This window comes from Anarhichas minor, unplaced genomic scaffold (assembly GCF_050575085.1).
Source record: "Anarhichas minor isolate MPS153535 unplaced genomic scaffold, ASM5057508v1 ptg000018l, whole genome shotgun sequence".
NCBI lineage: Eukaryota > Metazoa > Chordata > Actinopteri > Perciformes > Anarhichadidae > Anarhichas > Anarhichas minor.
Window position 1 is genome coordinate 9269513 of NW_027466464.1, and position 21407 is coordinate 9290919.

The 21407-nt window shown below is 43.8% G+C and overlaps 2 protein-coding genes across 11 annotated transcripts in view; both read left to right on the top strand.

Annotated features, from left to right (window-relative positions):
- Positions 1–536: 536 nt before the first annotated feature.
- Positions 537–8108, top strand: cbsa (cystathionine beta-synthase a). The gene is made up of 15 exons (XM_076094421.1): positions 537–660; positions 3073–3310; positions 3564–3670; positions 3843–3977; positions 4099–4178; positions 4665–4869; positions 5045–5136; positions 5246–5371; positions 5458–5542; positions 5635–5740; positions 5935–6012; positions 6108–6242; positions 6351–6459; positions 6909–6993; positions 7235–8108. Exons 2-15 carry the CDS (start codon positions 3081–3083, stop codon positions 7366–7368), a joined length of 1707 nt encoding a protein of 568 aa, XP_075950536.1. The 5' UTR covers positions 537–660; positions 3073–3080; the 3' UTR covers positions 7369–8108.
- Positions 8109–8596: 488 nt separating this feature from the next.
- Positions 8597–21407, top strand: part of LOC142952599 (uncharacterized) — a 76302-nt gene continuing 63491 nt past the window's right edge. For 9 of the 10 annotated variants that reach the window (XR_012954690.1, XR_012954687.1, XR_012954688.1 and 6 more), the window contains exons 1-12: positions 8597–8766; positions 10455–10600; positions 11397–11478; positions 11597–11732; positions 11932–12134; positions 12265–12401; positions 12510–12651; positions 12725–13006; positions 13131–18234; positions 18433–18860; positions 19574–19776; positions 20042–20126. Coding sequence is in view for 1 of the 10 variants with exons in the window: in XM_076094420.1 (XP_075950535.1) it covers positions 8641–8766; positions 10455–10600; positions 11397–11478; positions 11597–11732; positions 11932–12134; positions 12265–12401; positions 12510–12651; positions 12725–13006; positions 13131–18234; positions 18433–18470 (6396 nt within the window). In the remaining 9 variants the exon portion in view is untranslated. Of the gene's footprint in view, positions 8767–10454; positions 10601–11396; positions 11479–11596; positions 11733–11931; positions 12135–12264; positions 12402–12509; positions 12652–12724; positions 13007–13130; positions 18235–18432; positions 19553–19573; positions 19777–20041; positions 20127–21407 lie in introns of those variants that run through there. The other variant, XM_076094420.1, reaches the window with a different exon arrangement.

Sequence of the window (21407 nt, forward strand, 5' to 3'; positions counted from 1 at the left end):
TTCATTACACTGTGAATGATGCAATATTAGCTAAAGCCAATCCTCCATGCCTTTTCTACCTGTTCAGAGTCTATTAGTCGGTTAAATTTACAAATGTTTACTCGTTTAAGAAAGTTATAACTAATTGGGTTATTTGGTGAATTTTATTTTGTCGTATTAAATTTACAAATTGCACTGAAAAATATGGAAAAATAACTATTTCTCATTATACAAGAATTGTTTCACATACACTATCAAATAATGTAATCTGAATAAAGTTTACCAAAACTCTGGTATAAATTCGCGAACTTTGCCAAAAATAACATTTACATTATATATGTGTGTATATATAGTTAATATTTTGGCACCAACACATGAGAAGTGCTCAAGATGTCACATGCGTCAAAAGTACACGTCAAAGGTAAACGGATGGCGCAGCTGACTTTAGGGGCGTTTCCCCAAAACCCTTATAGCGAAATCTTTGCTCTGGTTGGTGGAGCAGATCAAACAGCCGCCCTCGCTGCAGCCAATCAGAGACGGGGGTAAAACTTTGAGCACCTCCCCCTTCGTTGGATCCACGTGTGTCTTTGTCGGGAGGCTCCGCATTGTTGTACTGGCTGCTGTGCACACCGGGGTCCTCCGTGATTGCTATTTCTTTTACAGGAGTTGTTAAATCATAAGGTGAGTGGGAATTAGCAAATAGGTGAGATGAATGCTGAAAGAAATATGTAATTGATAAATCAATTCACTGTGATGCTTGGTGGCTGAGAGCCTGAGAGTATGATGCAACATCGGAGCTGCGCAGGAACCATCTTTTTTTGTCAGATATTTTGGTTTTACTTATTTTCTGCTTTTTAATTCAGCTGCCTTTTATTCTGACATCCACTTTGCCTGTTACATTACTACCGGATGTTATGGCTGTCGCGCGGTTATAACACATGGCTGCAGCAGACTGTTAAGATGACCTTTATGTTGATCGATAAAGCGATGAATCCTTTGCTTTACAACAGTGACGAATTCAATTGAAAACTCTTATTTTCTCTGATCAGCAGTTCAAATTCCAAATAAATGTTGTTTATTAATGCAAAAAACGACGAAGAGCAGCAACATATTTACATTTTATCAGCTGGAACCAGTGAATTATTGGCATTTTGCACAATTACTGTACGACAGGATTATTTAACATTAGGAACAAGTATTGTATTATAAGAACAAGAAAAGAAAATAGACGATGACCATTTCTTCTTTTGATCGACTAATCGTTTCAGCTTTATTATAGCATCCTAATCAGTGTTCACACTTCGTCCTCTATCTGACAGCTTTTAATCACAGTAAGATTACACCTGGTTTCTTGCACGTGAGCTCCTGGCCATGTGCTGGTGGGTTTCCAGGTGTGTGTTTCCTGCTGTTTTACATCGTGTTTTTTACTGCCAGCATTCCTGCTGCTGACATTTTGTCCTCCCATTTGCTATGGCTGAGTGAATATCTATAGACTGCTCTTCCTCTCCCATTGACCAAGCTGATAGATTGCTGCTGGCAGAGCAGTTGTCTGACCATTTATTTTAATTGCCTAAAAATCTACTGCTGCCGTTTTCATTGTGCTGTAATAGCTCTGAACATACCAGAGGGGATTAGAAACTCTCCAACATAAGCAGATGAGCGGGTCTGATGAAGGGAGAATGTTACATAATGTTGGCAGTCTCACATCAGGTGATTCCAGTACTGTATTTCTTCAGCCTGGTTGGAATTTGAGGATTAGATTCTTGAAAAAGAATCAGCTTTATCCTTGTTAAACCGTCTGCAAGTCTTTTCTGCCATGCAGCCTGGGCTCAGTGCCACAGTGCCCCAAATGTGCTGTCACTGGAGGATCACATTGCCCCCCCTGAACCCTGTATGGTCACCAGATACCACCTACTCTTTCCTGCATTTACCACCTTAACGTGACACGTCTAGTGGCTGCAGAGGTCTGATCTCAAGATAGGAAACAACACGTGTGTTGGTTTCAGTGTCTTTTTTTATATTAAACAGGAGTCAAAGTATAACATTGCATTTTAACTTGCTTCACTAACCCTAAAGCAGCATGTCTCAGGGCAGTTTTCTCTCCCACGCAGAGCTCTCAGTGTGATGACTTTAGCCAAAGAGGGGTTTAAGCATCTGGCCTCGCTGTGTGCACTGTGTATTAGTGAAGGTTCATCTGCTGCGCTTTTCTGCCGCACAGAGAAACCCAATGCACTTATTAGTTATTACTAAGTAAAGAAAACATCGATGTCAAACTGTGTAGGCGCTTAAAGATCTGATTTGTTATCGGTTTAACCTGCAGATTATCTTGTCAATTAATCAACTGGTCAGTAAAATGCCAGATAAAAAGAAACCTTTAATGAAGCTCAAAGTGAAAAACAACTACAGATCCACACAATTTAGAAGCTGGACCTGGGGATTTGTTAAATGATTTAAACTGTTAATAAACTACGATAATAGTTGCAGTTTTGTGTCCCGTCAAATGACAGCTTTTCCCCTTCAGTGCGCTCAGAATGAACTCCCGTTTGCGATTATGTTGAACATTTAGTCACACATTTGTGACTTTTACAACATTTTACAACCGGTAATGACGGACGATTGAGTCAGTTTATGTTTTCATTCACAAACACAAAGATAATGAGAGGTAGATAAATACACGTCTGCACATTTGACATGAGCAGTATGAGCTTTTAGCTCTTAATAATGAATGATGCAATATTGGCAGAAGCTTGATCAGAAAATCTCCTGGGACTTTCAACTACTTTTAGTTCTGTTTTTTTTAAGATTTCGGTGATGAAAGCAGAATCTACTTGACTCATTTCTTGGTGTGTGGGAGAGCAAAGGGTGTGGGGGAAGCTGCCCAAAGCGCCTGGTTAAGCATGATGAAGCTGTATTTATTGGTGCTGGTATGACTCAGCGTTAATGGAAGAGGGGAGTGGTTCGGTGTTAGCTTTCCACTGGGTGCTGCCAACATGTGGTACCATATCGATGTGGTGAGAATGAAATATGAGCCTCGAACCAGTCGTATGTACATAAAAAATGATTACATAAACCTATGTCCTCTGCTTTGTCCAGGGTAAGCCATGCCGTCTGTCCCCTCAACCAAAGAGACCACCGTGTGCCCTCACGCCACCAAGCTGCTCACCCACACCAACGGGGAAGGCAAACTCCGGGAGGATTCGTTCCCGCTGAACGGCGTCGACATAAACAACGTCCCCGCTGAGAGGAAATGGATCCGGCCCGACCTCCCCAGCCGCTGCACGTGGAGCCTGGGAGCCTCGAAAGCCGAGTCCCCTCACACACAAGTCCCAAGGTTGGTGGTTTGAATGTGCACTTAAAATGTTAGCGGTATTGTGCGTTGCTTTGTTTGAACAAGTGACATTCAGCTTCTCCAACCCCACCGGGGGAGTGGCTCAAACCAACTCCTCAGACCAGAAATGAGTGTGAACAGGTCTTGTTATCTCAGGATTGTGGCACCAGGATGAAAACCAGTTGAGTGAGGTTATTAGTGTGATTTTCTTTGCAGTGTCTCTAAATGTATTTCTTCTCCCGCTTTCTCCTTCCAGAGTCGTCGCTCCAACCATTCTACCAAACATCCTGCACAGGATCGGTGACACTCCCCTGGTCCGCCTCAACAAGATCCCCAAAGTGTTTGGACTCAAATGCGAATTATGTGAGTCAAGCCCAGACACATTGTCCCATCAGACAGTAAGTGTGACCGTTGTTTGCTCATTGGCACTAAGCAAACACGCAAGTGGTGGGGTGAGAACAACGGAAGGCGCTTCAGGGTGGAATGCATAATTTAGTCTGATGTAATAAAACTTTCCGTTGTGTGTGTTTTGTAGTGGCCAAGTGTGAGTACTTCAATGCCGGTGGGAGTGTCAAGGACAGGATCAGCCTGCGGATGGTGGAGGACGCCGAGGCAGCCGGCCTCCTCAAGCCTGGAGACACTATTATAGAGCCCACCTCTGGAAACACTGGTAATTATCTGCACGTGTTGCTCTGGGGGGGGAGTTATTTAAAGGTACAAGTGGTATGTTATTTAGTTGAAAGCAGCAGTGTTGTAAAATGTCTGTGTGTGTGTGTGTGTGTGTGTTTTAGGTATTGGATTGGCCCTGGCTGCAGCTGTAAAAGGCTACCGCTGCATCATTGTCATGCCTGAGAAAATGAGCATGGAGAAGGTGAGTTCTCAGTCATATTGAAACTATTACTCTTGCATTCTTTTATAGTCAACCAAGTCCTCACTACTTCTGCTAAATACAGACTGGTGATGCCCTGAACACGTATAATTTGATTGATTGATATTGAGTGTATTAAGATGAATAACAGTAAGCAACCTATGATTTTCTACATGGGTGTATTCGAGTCCCCAAATTCTGATTAAAGGTGGTTTAAAAAAAAAAAAAAAAAGGTGTAAATGTCACTTGTGGCTTTTGTCATTTTTGCGACATTGCGTCTTTTTGTTTTCAGCTCATGGACTGACAAAGCTGCAGAGATGCTTTGAAACCTTCATATCTAAATTGGGGTAGCTGAATTGTAATGTAGGGCTAATAGAAGTGCTTTGATGATCCTTACAAGACACAAAATTGACAAACCATTCAGTTCATGTCTTATTTGGTCAATTTTGCCAATTTTGCTCAGATTTTTCCATTTATTTTTCTCTACAGGTGGATGTCTTGAGGGCACTTGGAGCCGAGATCGTCCGCACACCCACCAGCGCTCGCTTCGATTCACCGGAGTCTCACGTCGGCGTCGCGTGGCGCCTTAAAAACGAGATCCCCAACTCTCACATCCTGGACCAGTACCGTAACCCGAGCAATCCTCTGGCCCACTACGACACCACAGCTGAGGAGATCCTGGAGCAGTGTGACGGTTCGAGCAGCTTTTACCCCACCACACTGTCGTCATCATAAAATCTTGAAGATTGTTGATATCTTGTATATTTCTTCTCAAGAATACAAATTTACAGTTTGTTGCCTCTGTGTAAGTATATTTTAATCAGCAGCATAAACCTGACTTTTCTCTTAACTCCTCCCCCTCCTTAAAGGTAAACTGGACATGCTGGTGGCAGGAGCAGGAACAGGGGGGACGATCACAGGCATCGCCCGCAAACTTAAAGAAAGATGCCCCAACATCAAAGTAAGTTGTGTCTGTCCAGAAGTTAAATACTCACCGGTTTCTAACGTCATATTGCCGACCGTCTGTTGAGCTGCTCGTTGTTTACGAGTGGTTTGTGTGCTGTCTGCAGATTGTTGGTGTTGACCCAGCAGGCTCCATCCTGGCGGAGCCCGAGGAGCTGAACAAGACCGATAAGACCCAGTACGAGGTGGAGGGCATCGGGTACGACTTCATCCCCACCGTGCTCGACAGATCCGTGAGTTCCAGGAGCTTCTTTTTTTATTTTCTTACCTCCCTTTTTCTTATGTCACAATGTAATATTTCTTTTTTTTTTTCCTTCAGGTAGTTGACACCTGGTACAAGTCAGACGACAACGAGTCCTTCAACATGTCTCGCATGCTGATGAGAGAGGAGGGCCTGCTGTGCGGTAGGTCGCTCAGGTTCCCGCCAACACAAATGCCAGATGAGCCGTCGAGGTCATCGAGGTCAGCTCACGTTTTGGCTCTTTTTCTGTCACAGGTGGCAGCTCTGGGACGGCCATGGCAGCTGCAGTGAACGTCGCCAAAGAGCTGAAGGAGGGTCAGCGCTGTGTGGTCATCCTACCAGACTCCGTCCGCAACTACATGTGAGAATCCCCACGTGTCAAACTACCACACAGTCTATTTCTGTAATGTCAAATACTCTGAATAGTGATCCTCAGGTTTAAATATGGCTTTTACTGGAATATTTACAATAATTATATACTAACATTCATGGTTAAAGCAGCACCAACATCTGGGGAGCAGACTGCACTTATATCCTTATATTTTTCCCCTGTAGGTCCAAGTTCCTGAGTGACAAGTGGATGATCCAGAAGGGCTTCCTGAGTGAGGAGGACCTCATGGTGAAAAAACCATGGTGTGTGTGATATTACAGGCTGTATTCTCCTCTTGTGCAAACCCTCCTCCATGCTGTGTCGCTTTAAGACCCTCTCATTTCTCTCTGACCGTCAGGTGGTGGAACCTGAAGCTGCAGAGTTTGAACCTGTCCGCCCCGCTCACCGTGCTGCCTACCGTCACATGTCAGAGGACCATCAAAATCCTGAAGGAGAACAGCTTCGACCAGGCGCCTGTGGTGGACGAGGCTGGGTGAGAGTCATGCAGAAATTCTGCATGTCTGGACCTTTGTGTTTTATTGCAGCGCCTGTGTGCTCTGCAAAGGCTTTAACTTGACCTTGTTTGTGTGTGTTTGTACAGGGTAATCCTGGGCATGGTGACTTTGGGGAACATGTTGGCCTGTATTCTAGCAGGGAAGATCAAGGTGTCCGACCCGGTCAGCAAAGTGCTCTACAAGCAGTTCAAACAGGTCAGACACTAACTGAAACATCTCTGTTCGTAATGCTCTCAGGATGTTTCCTAAACGACGTAAAGGCTGAAATTGAAGACGAAATTCTTCATTCTGATTGGCTGACAGCAGCAGCCAATGAGACAAACCAGTTTAGGGGAGTGGAACTGCTTTAAAGGGTTTTTATCAAGTCAGGGTGTGAAAAACGACAAAGTCCAGTTGTGATGTTTTGACTGGAGTTGATCCAAAACAGATCGTGAAACCAGATTGCTATAATTTAATTCCGCCAAGCAGGGAGGGAACTGTTTTTGACTTTGTGGAAAAAATGGAACAATTTTCCCATCAGTAAAGGTACCAGAAATAAATTGTTGGCACATTTCTTACTGAGCCGATACATTACATGCCACTTGATCACAAGTTATTGTTCGTTTTATTTATTGTCCTCGTTAAGTCGTTGCTTTTTTTCTTAGATCCGTCTGAATGATAATTTGGGAAAGTTATCCCGCATTCTGGAGACTGACCACTTTGCCCTGGTGGTACATGAACAGATCCAATGTAAGTACATTTTCACAGTCATATACACACACTTCCTTCATTCAAATGCCCTCATTTCCCCGAGCTCTCCGCGCTTCTGTCTTGAGCCCCAAAATCTGATAAAACTAAATGCAAAATGTTGAGCTTTGGCTCCCCCCAGTGGTAGTGTGGAAAAACACACTGTAGCAGAACAGCAGTGCACAGTCTTGCCATCTTTCTCCTCATCTTCATCCCGCTCTCCTCCGTGCTTGTCTTTCACCAGACATGACGGATGGCTCTCCACGTCTGAAGCAGATGGTTTTCGGGGTGGTGACGGCCGTAGACCTGCTCAACTTTGTCACGGGCCGGGAAAGGAGAGAGCGATCGATGTCGGAGTCCACCGACGAGCTGAACTGATCCAAACCACTTGTACATTTCTCACACTTACACAACAAACGCAATAAACAGTTTGGTAGATGTCTTTTAAACATGGCAAATAATCTTGTGAAGGTTTTTGATTGAGGTTGCCTATTTAAAAAAAAAAAAAAATACATTTGAACTGGAGTCTTAAGCTCTAATCGGCAAAATATGTCTTTACCACTATGTCAACTTGTTATAGGGTTACTTATTATTTGAAACAGTTCATTATTACTTGGTTGTAGTGCTCAAAACAAATCTTTTGATTTCGTGCATTTCTACAAGTTACAAACAAATTCGTTTGTAACTTGTAGAAACTTTTTTGTTTTCTAGGCATCTGTGTATCTGATTTATTCGTCTGAACACTACAAGATGGTTTCGCTGTGGCCTTTTGTATCCATCAAACTTGAGATATATGACAGGATAGTATAAAATCCACATTCATTTTATTTACAAAGTATAGTAGATGGCTGTACATACGCACATTATCTTTCCAGTGCTGCTCATGATGTGTTGCCTTTTCATTTGTATTGTGCAAACACAAAAACAGTAACGCATGCGGATGGTAATCTGATATATTTAAAATGATGTGGCGTTCTTACCTTTTCCTTTTTCCACAACACCTTGACTTAACTGTGATGTTGCCTTGACTATTTAATCTAAACTGTGTCTGAAACATTTTGTATTGCATCATTTTTCCTCAATGAATGTGTATGATTAAATAAAGCTTAAAGGAATTATTTGACTGCTTTCAGACAATTATTGTTTGTTATAAATTGCGCAAATATATAAAGGGACTTACTGAATTGTATTGCATTTATATATTTGATAATATTATTGTTAAATATGATTTAAAGAACTTTTAAAAGTAATGATAGTTGTGTTAATTAATTCAGATGTATATGCACTTTAAGCTTTTTGACAGCAGAATGGCTCTAACGGCCAAGTTTATGAATTTTTATGAAAGTTTATACGATGGGATGTGAACGCTAATATTAATAGTCATTAACGCGCAGTGTTTGTGTCTGCCATGTGGTTTGTGGCGCATGTAATAGTCACCTCTTAGTACCGCGTTGGCGGGGCTTAATTTGAGGCCGTCTATTTTAATTGCGGAGTTCACACTCCGCCCCTAACGAGCTCCTCTCCGGTGCCCGCTGGACTAGTAAAGGAGCAAGTCCCTTTACGTTGGCAGCAGCCAATCAGTGCTGCCAATGCCGCTGCGATGTATGTGTGTTGTGTGGTGGCTGCTACGAGCAAGGCTAGACGGGCAGTATGGCGGAGGAGGGCAGTGTGTACGAGTTAGAGGGGCTCGAAAAACAGTTGGACAGTTTGTCGAGCAGTTACTCAAGTGATGACATACGAGCCGATAGTAAACCGTTCTGCTCTGACTTTTGCAAGGTAAGGAGCCGGAGCCGGAGCCGAAGTTGGTGACAGACTTGTTGTCGAAGATGAGAGCTAGGCTATGTTAGCCGACTGGCCGCTACACGGATAGTATTTAGCGTCAAGCTAACGAGCCTAGCATTAGCTTCTAGCTAACGAGCCTAGCATTAGCTTCTAGCTAACGAGTCTAGCATTAGTTCCTGGCATTTAGCTAACGAGTCTAGCATTAGCTCTTAGCATTTAGCTAACGAGTCTAGCATTAGCTCTTAGCATCTAGCTAACTAGTCTAGCATTAGCTTCTAGCATCTAGCTAACGAGTCGTTAGCATTGGCTAATAGCATCTAGCTAACGAGTCGTAGTCGCTTTAAAAACAAATGTATTGCGGTAACGCCATCTAACATATATGTGTGTGACTACCTAGCCGCAGATTCAGGTTACACGTTATCGAAGCCAGTCAGTAAATCTTTCACAATATGACTGATCGTTCACTGCACAGCTAGCAAGCTAAATATGCTAACCCAGCTAGCCCAGAATTTTCCTGCAAGTTTAGCTTAGTACGCCGAGTGTTTACCAAACTATCGACTGGACAACTTTTACGCACGTCTGTAACACGTTTGGTAATCGTTTCTGGGATTTAGCTGATGTTAGCTAACCTCTCACTTAAGGTTGTCTTAAGGTTGTCATGCAATTAGTGGCGTGCATTATTATCAACTATTTTGAAATAAAGCCCAATCTGTCTTAATTAAATAACCATGCAACTGTACGATGTAACGTCATAACATGATTGTAACAGAATTCCTGGTGTCACAAGATGTCCTCGCACCCTGCAGTTGTCACAATGCTGCGAACAAGTCAGTGCATCTCATGGAAAAGTGCATTTAAATGTTAGTTGTCTGGCTTTGTTGGTACATCTTGTACATACTGTCACTGAAGGGATTTGAAATAGACAAACAGTGGAAAATAATCAAGTCTCAAGATTCCTGTTGACAAATCCAAATTCATATTTTGCTACTGAGCTAATGGCATGCTATTCAAACATTAAATTCGAGATCTAGCTCTGTATGAAAACATAGTTTGGATACTCATGAAGGTGAATTCATCAGCTCTGGTTTTTAAATATAAAATAAACTAAAAATGCAATGCTTCATAATGTACTGCAGTTTCATTTAGTAATTTTACAGATTAGACAAAAACCTGAGTGCTAAATTGTTGTTTTGCTAAAAGGTTTCCAGTGGTGCTCAAGAGTGATGCCTTGGATCTCCACCATTAGAGGGCAACATAAGCATATTGTGTTTTAGGGATTTGACAGATCAATCTTAAATATTATGTAAAGGAGCAATAACTGTCCTATTGTAGTTGCAGACTAGTCAAAACTGTGTTTAAGGGGTTGTAGGGCTTCATGCTTTGAAAACAACGGTCCAAATCCCCAATATATTAGATTGACAATGTTCTAAAACTGAGAAAAGCGGGGAATCTTAATATTTTAAAGGCTGAAAGCAGAGTCTTTTGGCATTTTTGCTTGAAACTTTGACCAATCATTGCAACGCCAATTGTTTGCTATTGATAACACGGCGTAAATGCTAGGCTAAAGTACCTACAACTGCAGTTAAAACATCTAATATCAGCACAGACTTAAACATGCTAAATATTACAGGCTGGTGATTGTCCTCGTATTCTTGTCTTTGTTTTGTCTTTTCTTCGTGCAGCTGGTGGAGGAGTACGCCACTCGCTGGCAGGTGCCGCTGCCTCAGCTCAGGATCCTTGAGATAGCTCTCCGCTACTTCGCTCGAGCTTCCACTTTCTTCACATCAAACTGTGATCATGTGCTCCACACACTCAGTAGTCTGGCCTTGTAAGTACAGAGGCATTGTTAAAATGTCTTTTTTAAATTATTGTTCCTGAACAAAATTACTTCTTGAATTTACGCCAAAGCATCTCACTTCGAGATTCCCTTAAGAAAGAAAGTAGACTGGAAGTATTGTGTACGGTTGTGTTCTTGTTCCTGCTTTGTTCAGTTTTGCTCCGCTGTCCAAGTTTCACATCAGTTTAATTGTGAATGAATGAAACCTTTTATTGCCTCTTGGGGAAGTGGCCTTGCACAATGTGCCCTCAGAGAAGCACACATAACACAGTACATAGCCCCTGTAAAAACACATTGGATGTTGATAAGACATTTATAATACACTTTTGTTTTTATAAAACAAACATGCTTGGAAATAATCAGGGTAAAGAAAAAACATTCAAATCCATTATAAACACAAAACAATAAGAATATTCACATATACAGTATGTGTAACCTTTGTTTTTATATATTTGTCAAACATCTCTAATAGTCCTGTATATTTGGGGACGTTTTTGGGATTGAAAGTTGATTGTGTTCCTTGGCTCGAGCAACTAAATTTGTGAGCCAGGAAAAACCCCTGGCATGCTGCCAGCTGTTGACTCTTACTCTGTCCATGAATACTCCATCCCGTCTCCCCGAGGGTTTCCCTCTGCTTTCCAATTAAGTGCATTCCTCTGCCTCTCTAAGCCGACTCAATATTAATTAATATTAAACTCGCAGAAATGCAATTCTTTGTGTGTAACTGGTTGTTTTTTTTCAATGTGGATTTGTAGATACAAGCCAAACTATTTTGATTTCCTCACAGGAGTGTTTTTGAGTTGCTGCTGTTCTTTGACCAGAAGGACTTCCACCAGGAGCCACTGAATCACTTCACTGTTACATTCCAGGTGAGCATGATGTGCAGAACCATTCAGAACTTTATAGTAAGACAAGGTGACGGTTCTCTTAATATATTCATTAATATACCAGCACTTTTTGAAGCCATTTCTCCGCATGCTCTTTCAGGAATGTCACTCGGCGCTCGCGAGGCATCAGAATGTTCACTTGCTTCAGGTGGAGCGTTTGGTCCGGGGTGGTGGGCCTTGGGCCGGCCCAGCCTTACAGGCAATCCTCAGTGAGTCCAGTTTACCTCAGAGTGACGGTAGGTGACATGGTATTATGCATCAGTAGTAGTACCACTGATTTCAAAGGGTTTCCCTCCAATTTCTAGCTGAATTGCTCCTCCAAAGTGCTTGAAAATAGTTTGATCCTTGTTTCTTTCCAGGTAATCTTTAAATCAGTATCAAGGCAAACTAAAACCGTACCTCTCTCTCTCCTCTGGCTTCTTGACGGTACCTCAGTGGACGGGTGCGTCAGCTCTGAGCTGCCGGTGTTCTTTGAGCTTCGGGTGCGCTACCTCTTATCCTGTGAGCGGGTCGGCGAGGCCATGGCCCTGGCGAGGTGTTGTGCTCGGCATCCCACGGCAGGACAGCACTTGTTCTTCCTCCAGGTCTACCTCACGTGGCTTTTCAAAACCTCACATCACGACCGCCTTCACAAAGAGGTGGGTGGAGTGGCTGTTGTATGCGGATGACTTGCGCGTCATTCAGAAAAATTGCGAGAGCTACCACACCATTATGTATGCGATCCATCTGTGGCTGAAACTGACGCTTTCGCTGTCCTCTGTTTTTCAGGTGGCTGAATTTAATGGTAAAGATGCAGTTCATATCATCTGTAGTTTGGAGTGTGAGGAAAAGGATGAGTTGCTACTAGCCCTCAGCAGAGCCTTCCTCTCCCAGCAGCTGTGCAGGGGAGACATGCACTATTTGTGGTAGGTGAACTTAAATCTGATGCCAATGTGAAGTCGGTGTATAACACCAACTCAGGCCTCCGTATTTAAGAAAGCATTGAGAGCAATTTCTAACTCCGTCCTTTGCAGTGACCTTGTCTTCATATGGAGTAAACTTCACAGTCGGTTGAATACATCCAAGCAAGCTCTACTTGAGGAGAGTCACCGGCTGATGCTGTCTGCGACCAATGTCAACTCAATCTTCCCATTCATCAGAGCCATACTGCAAGAGGTGAGAGATTTCAACTGCCGTGTAGATTTGTTTAGATGCATTGATATTCAATCTGTTGTTTGTATCTCACTAGCTGGGTGAAGATGGTATCCAGTTCTGCGTGGAGCTGTGTGCTAACGCCCTGGGGTCTTGTCTTCCCTGCGACGTCATCACCAAGTCCCTAATCTACAAAACCATCGCCGGCCTGCTGCCCAATGACTTGGAGGTTGCCCGGGCGTGCGCTCTTCTGATCTTCTTCTTCGAACGCACTGTCGAGACCTACAAGCTGGTGTACCTTCTGTACATGCATCCTGATCAGGAGTACCACGTGGAGTACAGCCCCATCAGAAATCACGTTCGCTTTGAAACCTTGCAGGTAGAGCACCTGTTCAACAAATCGTGACATTAAAAAAGGCAAAGTGTCGGTTAAGACGAGCATTGTTGCTCGTCATTACTCCATATTGTGGTACCAAAACGTTTTCTTTTCTGTCTCTCCTCAGGTCTTGAAGAAGGACCTGTATTTTGACCCCGAGTTTTGGAACCTCATTGCTTTGCGGACCAACTGTTTGAAGCTGATGAGCGAGAAGGGGGTTAGTGGTGACCTCGAGGAGATCATGGAGGACAAATGGATCCGGAGCTATTGCGCCAAAGAACCTGCTTACCGATCAAGCACATCAGCATGTCAGAAAGGAAGTAAGGGGGCAGCAGCTAAAAAGCGTCACCATAAAGAGGACAGACGTCACGACATTGACGCTGCATCCAAGAGATTAAGGGTGGGCCCGGGAAAAACGCGGCTACACGTTGACCACACCGGAAAGAAGAAAGGCAGCCATCGGTCATCGTCGCCTGAACCTTTGAGGCGTTCATTTTGGCAGCTAGACAGACTACAGGACAATGTAGCTGTTGGGTATGGAGAACTTCGACGCACTACAAGACTCTCGGAGAAGAACCCACCAAAACGGAGGATTAGACAGCCCAAGTGGCTTCTTGAAGACTCAGGAAATCTCGAGGAGAATAATGTTCTTCCAAAGATCAAAAAGCATGGGTTGAAACATCAAAAGCACCACGGATCCAATGTCGTAAAGGGGTCAGAAACTGTTGAGCTCAAACACAATCCTTCAGTAAACTCTCATTTAATGGCAAACAGCAGCAAGCACCAGAGGGGGTTTTCATTGGACCCACGCAAACAAGCCACCCTTCCTCAAGTAATCCTTGAGCTCTCCCTACCAGACAATGAACTGTTGGGAAAGTTTAACGAGGACGCTTGCAACAGACAGAGAGGTTTCCCTCAAGTGCTTCTCTACAGACCGACAGTGAAGGTTCCTGCCACGTCCGAAGCTGTGAAGACCGTGCACCGCAAAGAGGTGATTCTGAGAGCGCGGGATGCAGCCATGTTTGCACAACAGTTGCACTGTTACGCTCGGCGGCCGAAAGGGAAAGGTGTCGGGCCCAATATTCAAGGCTCAGTTTCAACAATCACACGCTCCTCAGTGCAAGGAAGTCCTCCAAAAGATCCAGAGAGAGAGCTCTGTGACAAACCCGACGCTGAGATTGAAGGTGGAATGGACTGTCACACACCAGAAGCAGCTGAAGTTACAAAATCCCCAGCACTGGAAAAAGTCCTTCAAGCTCAAACTACAAAAGCAGTCTCACGAAAGACATTTTCAGAAAGAGAGCCCTCTGAGAAGTCTGCTGCTGCTGCAACTGAAGTTACAGAAGCCCCAATGTTAGATAAGATCCTGCAAGCTCAAACCATAGCTTCAAGAGAGCTCTGTGACGAGTCTGCTGTTGAGATGAAAGTCACGATTGCCTCAACAGCGACTAAAGTGACTCCGTCCCCAGGTTTAGATAAGGTCTCTAAAGCCGTTAAACACGCTTTTAAAACCACAACTTCAGCTGAGGTCTCGCAAACTTCACCTCTGGTCAACAATCAGATGTTAGATCTTGATAAAATCCCTCCAGTCTCAATAATGGCCAACATCTCAAGCGTTGGAGCTGCTGATCCCACGCTATCACAGTCTCAAGAACTGAAGTCACTCTCTTCTCGGGCTGAAACTGGCAAAGATCCTGTTGCAAAAGCAGACGGCCCAGAGGTGCTCACCGCTGTCGGCAACAGCCTCTCTGAGGTGGACGTTACAGATGTTTCACCGAAAGTCCCCAAAAGACCCGTGCCTTGTGAAAGTGACACGGGTGGAGGAACAATGGGCACTACTTCTACAGAGCAGGACAATATAAATGACATATCTGCTCTGACATTAGTAACCGAAATGGTAACTGGACTTGCACCTGAGGCACTTGCTCGAGATCTGGAGAATCGCAAACAGCCAGCTCCAGAGGACGGTACCTCTAAGGAGCCAACATCTGGAAGTAAATCCAAAGTTCCTCACAAATTACGAACTACCTCCAGCTGTTCTGCAGTTGCTGATGTGCAAGGGAAGGAGGAGGGAACTCAGGATTTTGATCCAGAAACACCTGAGAACGGTGATCTCCCAGAATCGGAGGAATCCAAGTTGGATTACTGTTGTACCTTCTGCAGCAAGGTGTTCAAGGGAAGTCGTGTTGTAGAACATGCCATGTTCCATTATCGTAAGGATGAGTGCATGTTCTGTGGGACGATGTTCAAAGATGATCTTCTGGCCATGATGCACCTGTCTGACCATATTGAGAAGCTGAAGAGGATTAAAGAGTCAGATGGTAACGATGTCCAAGAGACCAAAGATACCTCTGCCAAAGCTAAGACCACAAACGTGTCTTCTGGGCGCCGCAGCAGTGGGAGACCGAGGAAATCTACCGACTGTCTTAAATCAACGAGCCTTCCACATTCAACCCCATCTGGGTCCAGACAGTTGAGGTCCAACGGCAAGCCAGTGGATGAAAAGAAACAAAACACGTCAAAGCACCTTCATCCTAAAACTCCTGATCACAAGGTAAACGGGCATATTGGGAAAGAGGAAGAGCTTGACAGACTGAAAAGGGACACCTCGACCCCGGAAGCTAACCCGCCACTTACACAGCAGGAGACCTCTGATGCAGCTGTACACTCCAGGTTGCAGGAAAACCAAGATACAGAGATGGATTCCTCAGCACAGGTGGACAGAGCGGTCAGCTGTTCCGAGAAGACAGAATCCCTGCGGGTCCTGAACACAGCCACCAAACAAAGTGACAAAGTTGTGGAGGAGAAACGTGTTGACCCGCAAGAGAACGTTTGCTGTCCTGTGGAGGGTTGCAGCTGGTTTACAGACCTGTCGAAAAAACGCGTTGCACTCCTTTACCACGCTCTGGAAGATCACTATGGCGAGGTCGAACCTTTAGAAGTGGCGTTCCGTGTAGGAAACGGCAAATGCAGCAGTTGCATGAGGGTCATGTGGAGTTTTGAACATTTTCAGCACCACGTTGAAAGGCACAGACTCTCTCCTCGGCACCCTTGCCTTCATCGGGGATGCACGTCCAGGTTCAAAACTGGAATGGAAATGAGACGCCACGCCAGGAGGCACAGTCCGCTGCAGGCAGTGTGCTGCGTCCCTGATTGTTCTCGGCTATTTATCTGTCTCTGGGCACTGAACCTTCATGAAAGAGAGCACTATGCTTCCAAACCCACCAAACCAGACAAGAATGCAGAAGAACAAACGGGTGACAAACAGGATAACACGCCGGATGGAAAGAAACAACTGGATCATAGGCCAAAAGATGCAACCGCTACCACTACTGTAAATACGACCGAGAGTGTGAAGGCTCCTCGTTTATTAAGAGGAGAAGCTACACATAACTCGCCTACAGAAAAACAAGCTCCTCTTCCCTCCACTGTCGGTGCATCTCTGTCCAAAGAGGAGTCGAATGAGCGAAATGAGTCCAAGGATTCTCACGTCTTGAAGAATCTTTCTAACAAGGACACCTCCTCACAGCCCGCTGGCCCTAATCTGAGGTTACGGCAAACATTAAGGAAGGTAACAAATACAACCAAAAGTCACAAAGTCATCTCATCATCGTTGTTAAAACGGAAAGTCAAAGTGAGGCACAAGTTCAAGAAGAAGCAGGTCAAAGGAAACACAAAAGGTCCCAAAAGAAGAGGGCGTCCTCCGAAGTCGAAGGAAGCCGTGCATGATGAAAATACGACTTCCGGTCCAATCAATCAAACCGTCCCAGAAAAAAGTGCTGAGCTTGCAAACCCCCCTAAAGCAGCAGAGAGCTCAGATGTTAGCAACGAGTCAAAAGAAGAAGAGCAGGTCAAAGGTGTAGTCAAAACTACAGAAACGTCGATTAACAAATCAAAATCTAAGAAATCAATGAACAAACAGATGAAGAATATTCACGTTAAACAAAAGGGGATTTTACATAATACCCCTTCAGCTATTAAGACAGCAAACTGTTTAAATCAATCAACCAGCACCACCTCAGCAGACAAAACACACAAGTTAACGGCTAAGAAACTAGATAAAGTGAAGAAACGCTCCGCTCCGAAAGAGAGTCAAACGGCTTCTTCAGACTCCAGCAAGTCAAAGAAACAGAAGGTTACAAATGGTGAAGCCAACACAAAGACAGTCAAGAAGAAATGCCCTCTCAGAGAACCAGAGGCAAGAGCGGAAACCACAGGCTCAACAGCTGTGCCTGATGTCCCAGCTAACGGTTTAAATGAGAGAACTGCACCACCAACCACCTCAGGAGAGGAAACACAAGAAAAATCCAAGAAGTCACTCATGAAAACAGAAGGAAAGAAGGAAACGAGGGCTCCCAGTGCTTCTTCAGACCCAGGCAAGACAAAAACGAAGCACAAGGATATTAATAAAGAGGACAAGAAAACACTGAAGGGAAGACCGAACGATGCAAGCACAACATCTGCTTTGAAAAAGAAAGCCACGTCGAAATCTGGGCATCAACAGGTTGAGGCTGGAGCCGCAGTAGAGAGCTCTCCTGATGCAACAGATGCAACTCTTTCCTCCGTCCCTGCTGCCACAGCCAGCGGCTTAAATGACACGACTTCTCCCCCTGCTGGAGAGAACGCACAGAAGGTAACAGAAAAGGAAAAATCCAAGAAATCCCACAAAAACTCCGAACCCAACGAAGCAAGTAAGAAGCGCAAGAATGTTCATAAAGACGGCCACACAAAGATTGTGAAGAAAACACGCAAAGATCAAATTGTTCGAACGGCGTCTGAGAAGCCGGAGAGGTCACAAACTGACGTCCAATCGCTCGCTGAGGTGAAAGCAGAGTTGCTCTCTGTAGGTGAAGAGGGAAAAACACCGCAACCTACGATCAGCAACGCCGGTTACTCTGTCATACCGAACGGACAGGCCGCTAGGGAAGATGCTAAACCGGCCGCGCTAAAGAACGCTCTTGCGGGGTACAGCAGCAGGCCGTACAGGCGTCCGCCGCCTACAGCGTACCTGGACGAGAAGTACATCACCATGCCGAAACGAAGGAAGGAGCTGTCGTTCTCCCACTCGTCTCAGAGAAGCCCCCCTCCTCAGCAGGCCTGCGTCGCAAAGACTCCGCAGAGGCAACGCTGCGCCAACTGTTTCGCAACCTTCAACAGCGCCGAGGATCTGCAGAGTCATCTCCAGCTGCAGAAGTGCTCCAACCTCTTCGGATTCGACTCTGACGACGAGGGTGAGTCTGCGTTGGGAAGTTGAAATCTGAAGAATGACAAAGACAACCCTGATTGTGATTATCTATGGAAAAAAACCTTTCTTTAATATACCAAAACACTTAGATATTATATATTAATAAATGCAAGCACAGAAGGTGCATTTGTTAAACCTTCTTATTGGGTAGTTGTATCATTGATCTCTCTTTTTCCTGTTTCAGGTAACGGTTTCATGCCTAATAAAGTCAAAGTGAACTGACGTTTTGTATGCATAACAGACTGAGCCGTGGAGCTGCATGGAGGCACCGGGCGGACCAGAGCTCTCTGGACGACAACGCGTTCGTCTGGAGGCTTCAGAACTGAAAAAGGGCTCACCCGACTTTCACTGCAGCGTGTGCCTGTAACGGACACATGAAACGGCCAATCACGCGACAGAGAAACTGGAATCCCAGTCGGACCGTCGGCAGAACAGCGAGTACTGAAGTGCCTGCTCTGGAACCGCCGCGCTGTTTCCAGCTGCTTCACCTGGTATGGAGATTAAGAATTGTGGCTTGAAGTCGGGACTCTCGAAAGCTGTGAAAACAAAAAACACTGACGCAAGACGACAACACTGCTCCTGCTGTCACTAGGATACATATTTTTCACATCAGTAAGCCATATAACGCCATTGTTTGCTTTTTGCACTCTCGATTCCTGTCTGCTTAAAGTGATGGAGATTGTACGACGATTGAAGCATCTGAAAGTCCTGCTGTTTTAACATCTTATGGTTGCATATAATTTTCTAAATTTTTGAAAAGTTGCTGTATCTTCTTTCGGGAAATGTTCTGTATAATTCTTGTTTAAATACTAATTCTATTTCTTATATCCCTATGGGCTTTATTGGGTCTGTGCTTGTCCTCGCCTTGAGCAACCAGTAGGGGGCGCTGTGCACCAATCGCTCTGTTAACATTTCATTTTTTCAAAGCACAAGATGTTATTATTTGCTCTCCACTGGAGGGACTTGGCTTCTCTTCCAGCCACATCCATCAGCCTCTATTTCCTTTAGCAATAACTACCACCAACTACACTATGATCATGTTCAGTTTATTATTCGCTGACATTCTGCCTCGTATTCTATTTTCTCACTGAAACATGTTGACTGAATTGTCCAAGACCTTAGAAACATTGTGATTTCTCTTCCCTTCAAAGAGAAAGTAATAAATAACCGGATAGGCCGCAGGTTATATTTATTTATCTTTTGTAAATATTTGAAGTTTCAATCGCGTATTCTATAAGGTGGGTGTTGGAGCTCGGGTTTATATTTTGTTCTTGAAGTAAAAATAAAACTTATTTCAAACGGCATCTTATCTGTTGGACTTCCAGAATGATATCCGATACAGCGGAGAAGTGCGTGTTTTCATCCCAGGAATGAGCAGTTTGTTCCAAAAGGAAGGGTCATATTGCTCCGGTGCGCTGGCAACAGATAAGACGGCATTGGACGAGATAAATCCTCACTTCGTGTCCGTCTCACCGATGCCAACGTCAAACTACTTAAAGCTAAAACAAGAGGAACCAAACTGCCACGGGTGCGTTCTCCACCATGCTCGTGACATATTTGAATTTAAATGAACTATCAAGGACACTTTTAAGGGTAGTTTTCTGTGTTGCATGATGATTGTAAGCAGAGCAGCCAAACGTGCGTATGACTGGAATAACCCTCGGCCATTAATCATGCACTGGAGTCACCTAATGGCGCAGAGAGTCGAGTAGTGAGGCACACAGTCACGAGACGGGCCAGACAAAGGTGATCTCTTTGTTCCCCATCTGAGTTAATGTTGTTTATTGTGGTAGACGCAGAGGAAGAAAGGGAGACCGACAAAGAGGAGGGAGAAGAAGAAACCGGAGACCACGGGAAGAGCCAAGTTCCTCCCCACAGGTGTGCAACTTTTCACTAGATCGTCATTTGGAAACATGAGCAATGCAACATTTGTAATCTAGTTTCCGGGAAAGATTACATGCAATCGTTTTCTTTAAAGGAGCAGTGGCAGAATGTGTTGTGTGTATTAAAACACAGAGCAACAACATATGATTTGTCAAAATAGCACATTGTTTCTCTTACAAATGAAAAGTTTAATTCATGGGCAATAAAATACACAATTGCTCAGTTCGGTACATTCAGGGGTGTTGCTACAGCCTCAGTTGGTCTGGTGTGAGCACAGCACATGGTGGCTGATTGTTATCCTATATATATATATATATATATATATAGGATAACAAAGTCATCTTAGCATCATCCCATAATCGTCATTTACTGCCGGTGTTAAGCAAAAGTTACACAGTGTTGCTTTAAATGACAAAATAAAATCAGAAATTTTGTTATTTCAAAAATATATATAACACACAGGAGATGCTTTTTATATTTCTCACAGGTTGTCGCTGCCAGAGTACCCTAAAAAAAACAATATTTAACATTATCGAAACAGGGACACAAACGTATCAGTCTGACAAAGATCAATATTTAAAAAAAATCAATACTTCATAACTACTTTTAAATATTTAACTGCCTGAAAACAAATTTGCTCTCCATCCATATATCACAAACAATAATCTCTACACTGCAATCTTCAACCTAACTTTTTTTCAATCAAAAATCATTGTTTTTTTAAAGCTGTATGTTAGAGGCTAACATTGATCTTGCAGTGCAGGAAAATGGGCAATTAAAAACAAATCAAATTCACAATAATAATTAAAACTGCTGGAGTACAAAACAATATTTAGTATTGATAGTGACTTAAATACAGTATTTTACAACTCCACATGGTTTCCTCTTCAAAATATCACTTTTAAATATGAAAAAGATTTAAATATTTACAAATAATATTACTTAGTGTAAAGTTAAATTACTAGAAGTGTTGCCATCAGTTTTGATTGGATTCAGCCTCGTATGAGAGAAATGTTCAAAGAGGAAAGTAGAAACTAAATGATAAAATAGTTTGTTTAAATTAGCGTTTAATTAAACAGGGTGTGGCATTAAACCTCTTCTCTCTTAGACAAAACGAGAAGGCTGAAGTTTAGACTTTTATGTAAAAAAAAAAACAAGCAGCCTCACTCTGTTCTTTTCAGTATTGTTGTTCAAATGAAACTGTAGTGTTGGAAACAGCCTCTGGTGCTCTGAATGGATCACCCAAACATGCTGTCACCATTTCCACCTCCTGCT

Bases quoted from the DNA above. Each gene is read 5' to 3' on its own strand.
- cbsa (XM_076094421.1), top strand. From the start codon at position 3,081: ATGCCGTCTGTCCCCTCAACCAAAGAGACCACCGTGTGCCCTCACGCC. The intron at 3,671-3,842 runs GTGAGTCAAGCC...TGTGTTTTGTAG, and splicing joins TGGACTCAAATGCGAATTAT to TGGCCAAGTGTGAGTACTTC. The intron at 6,994-7,234 runs GTAAGTACATTT...GTCTTTCACCAG, and splicing joins GGTACATGAACAGATCCAAT to ACATGACGGATGGCTCTCCA.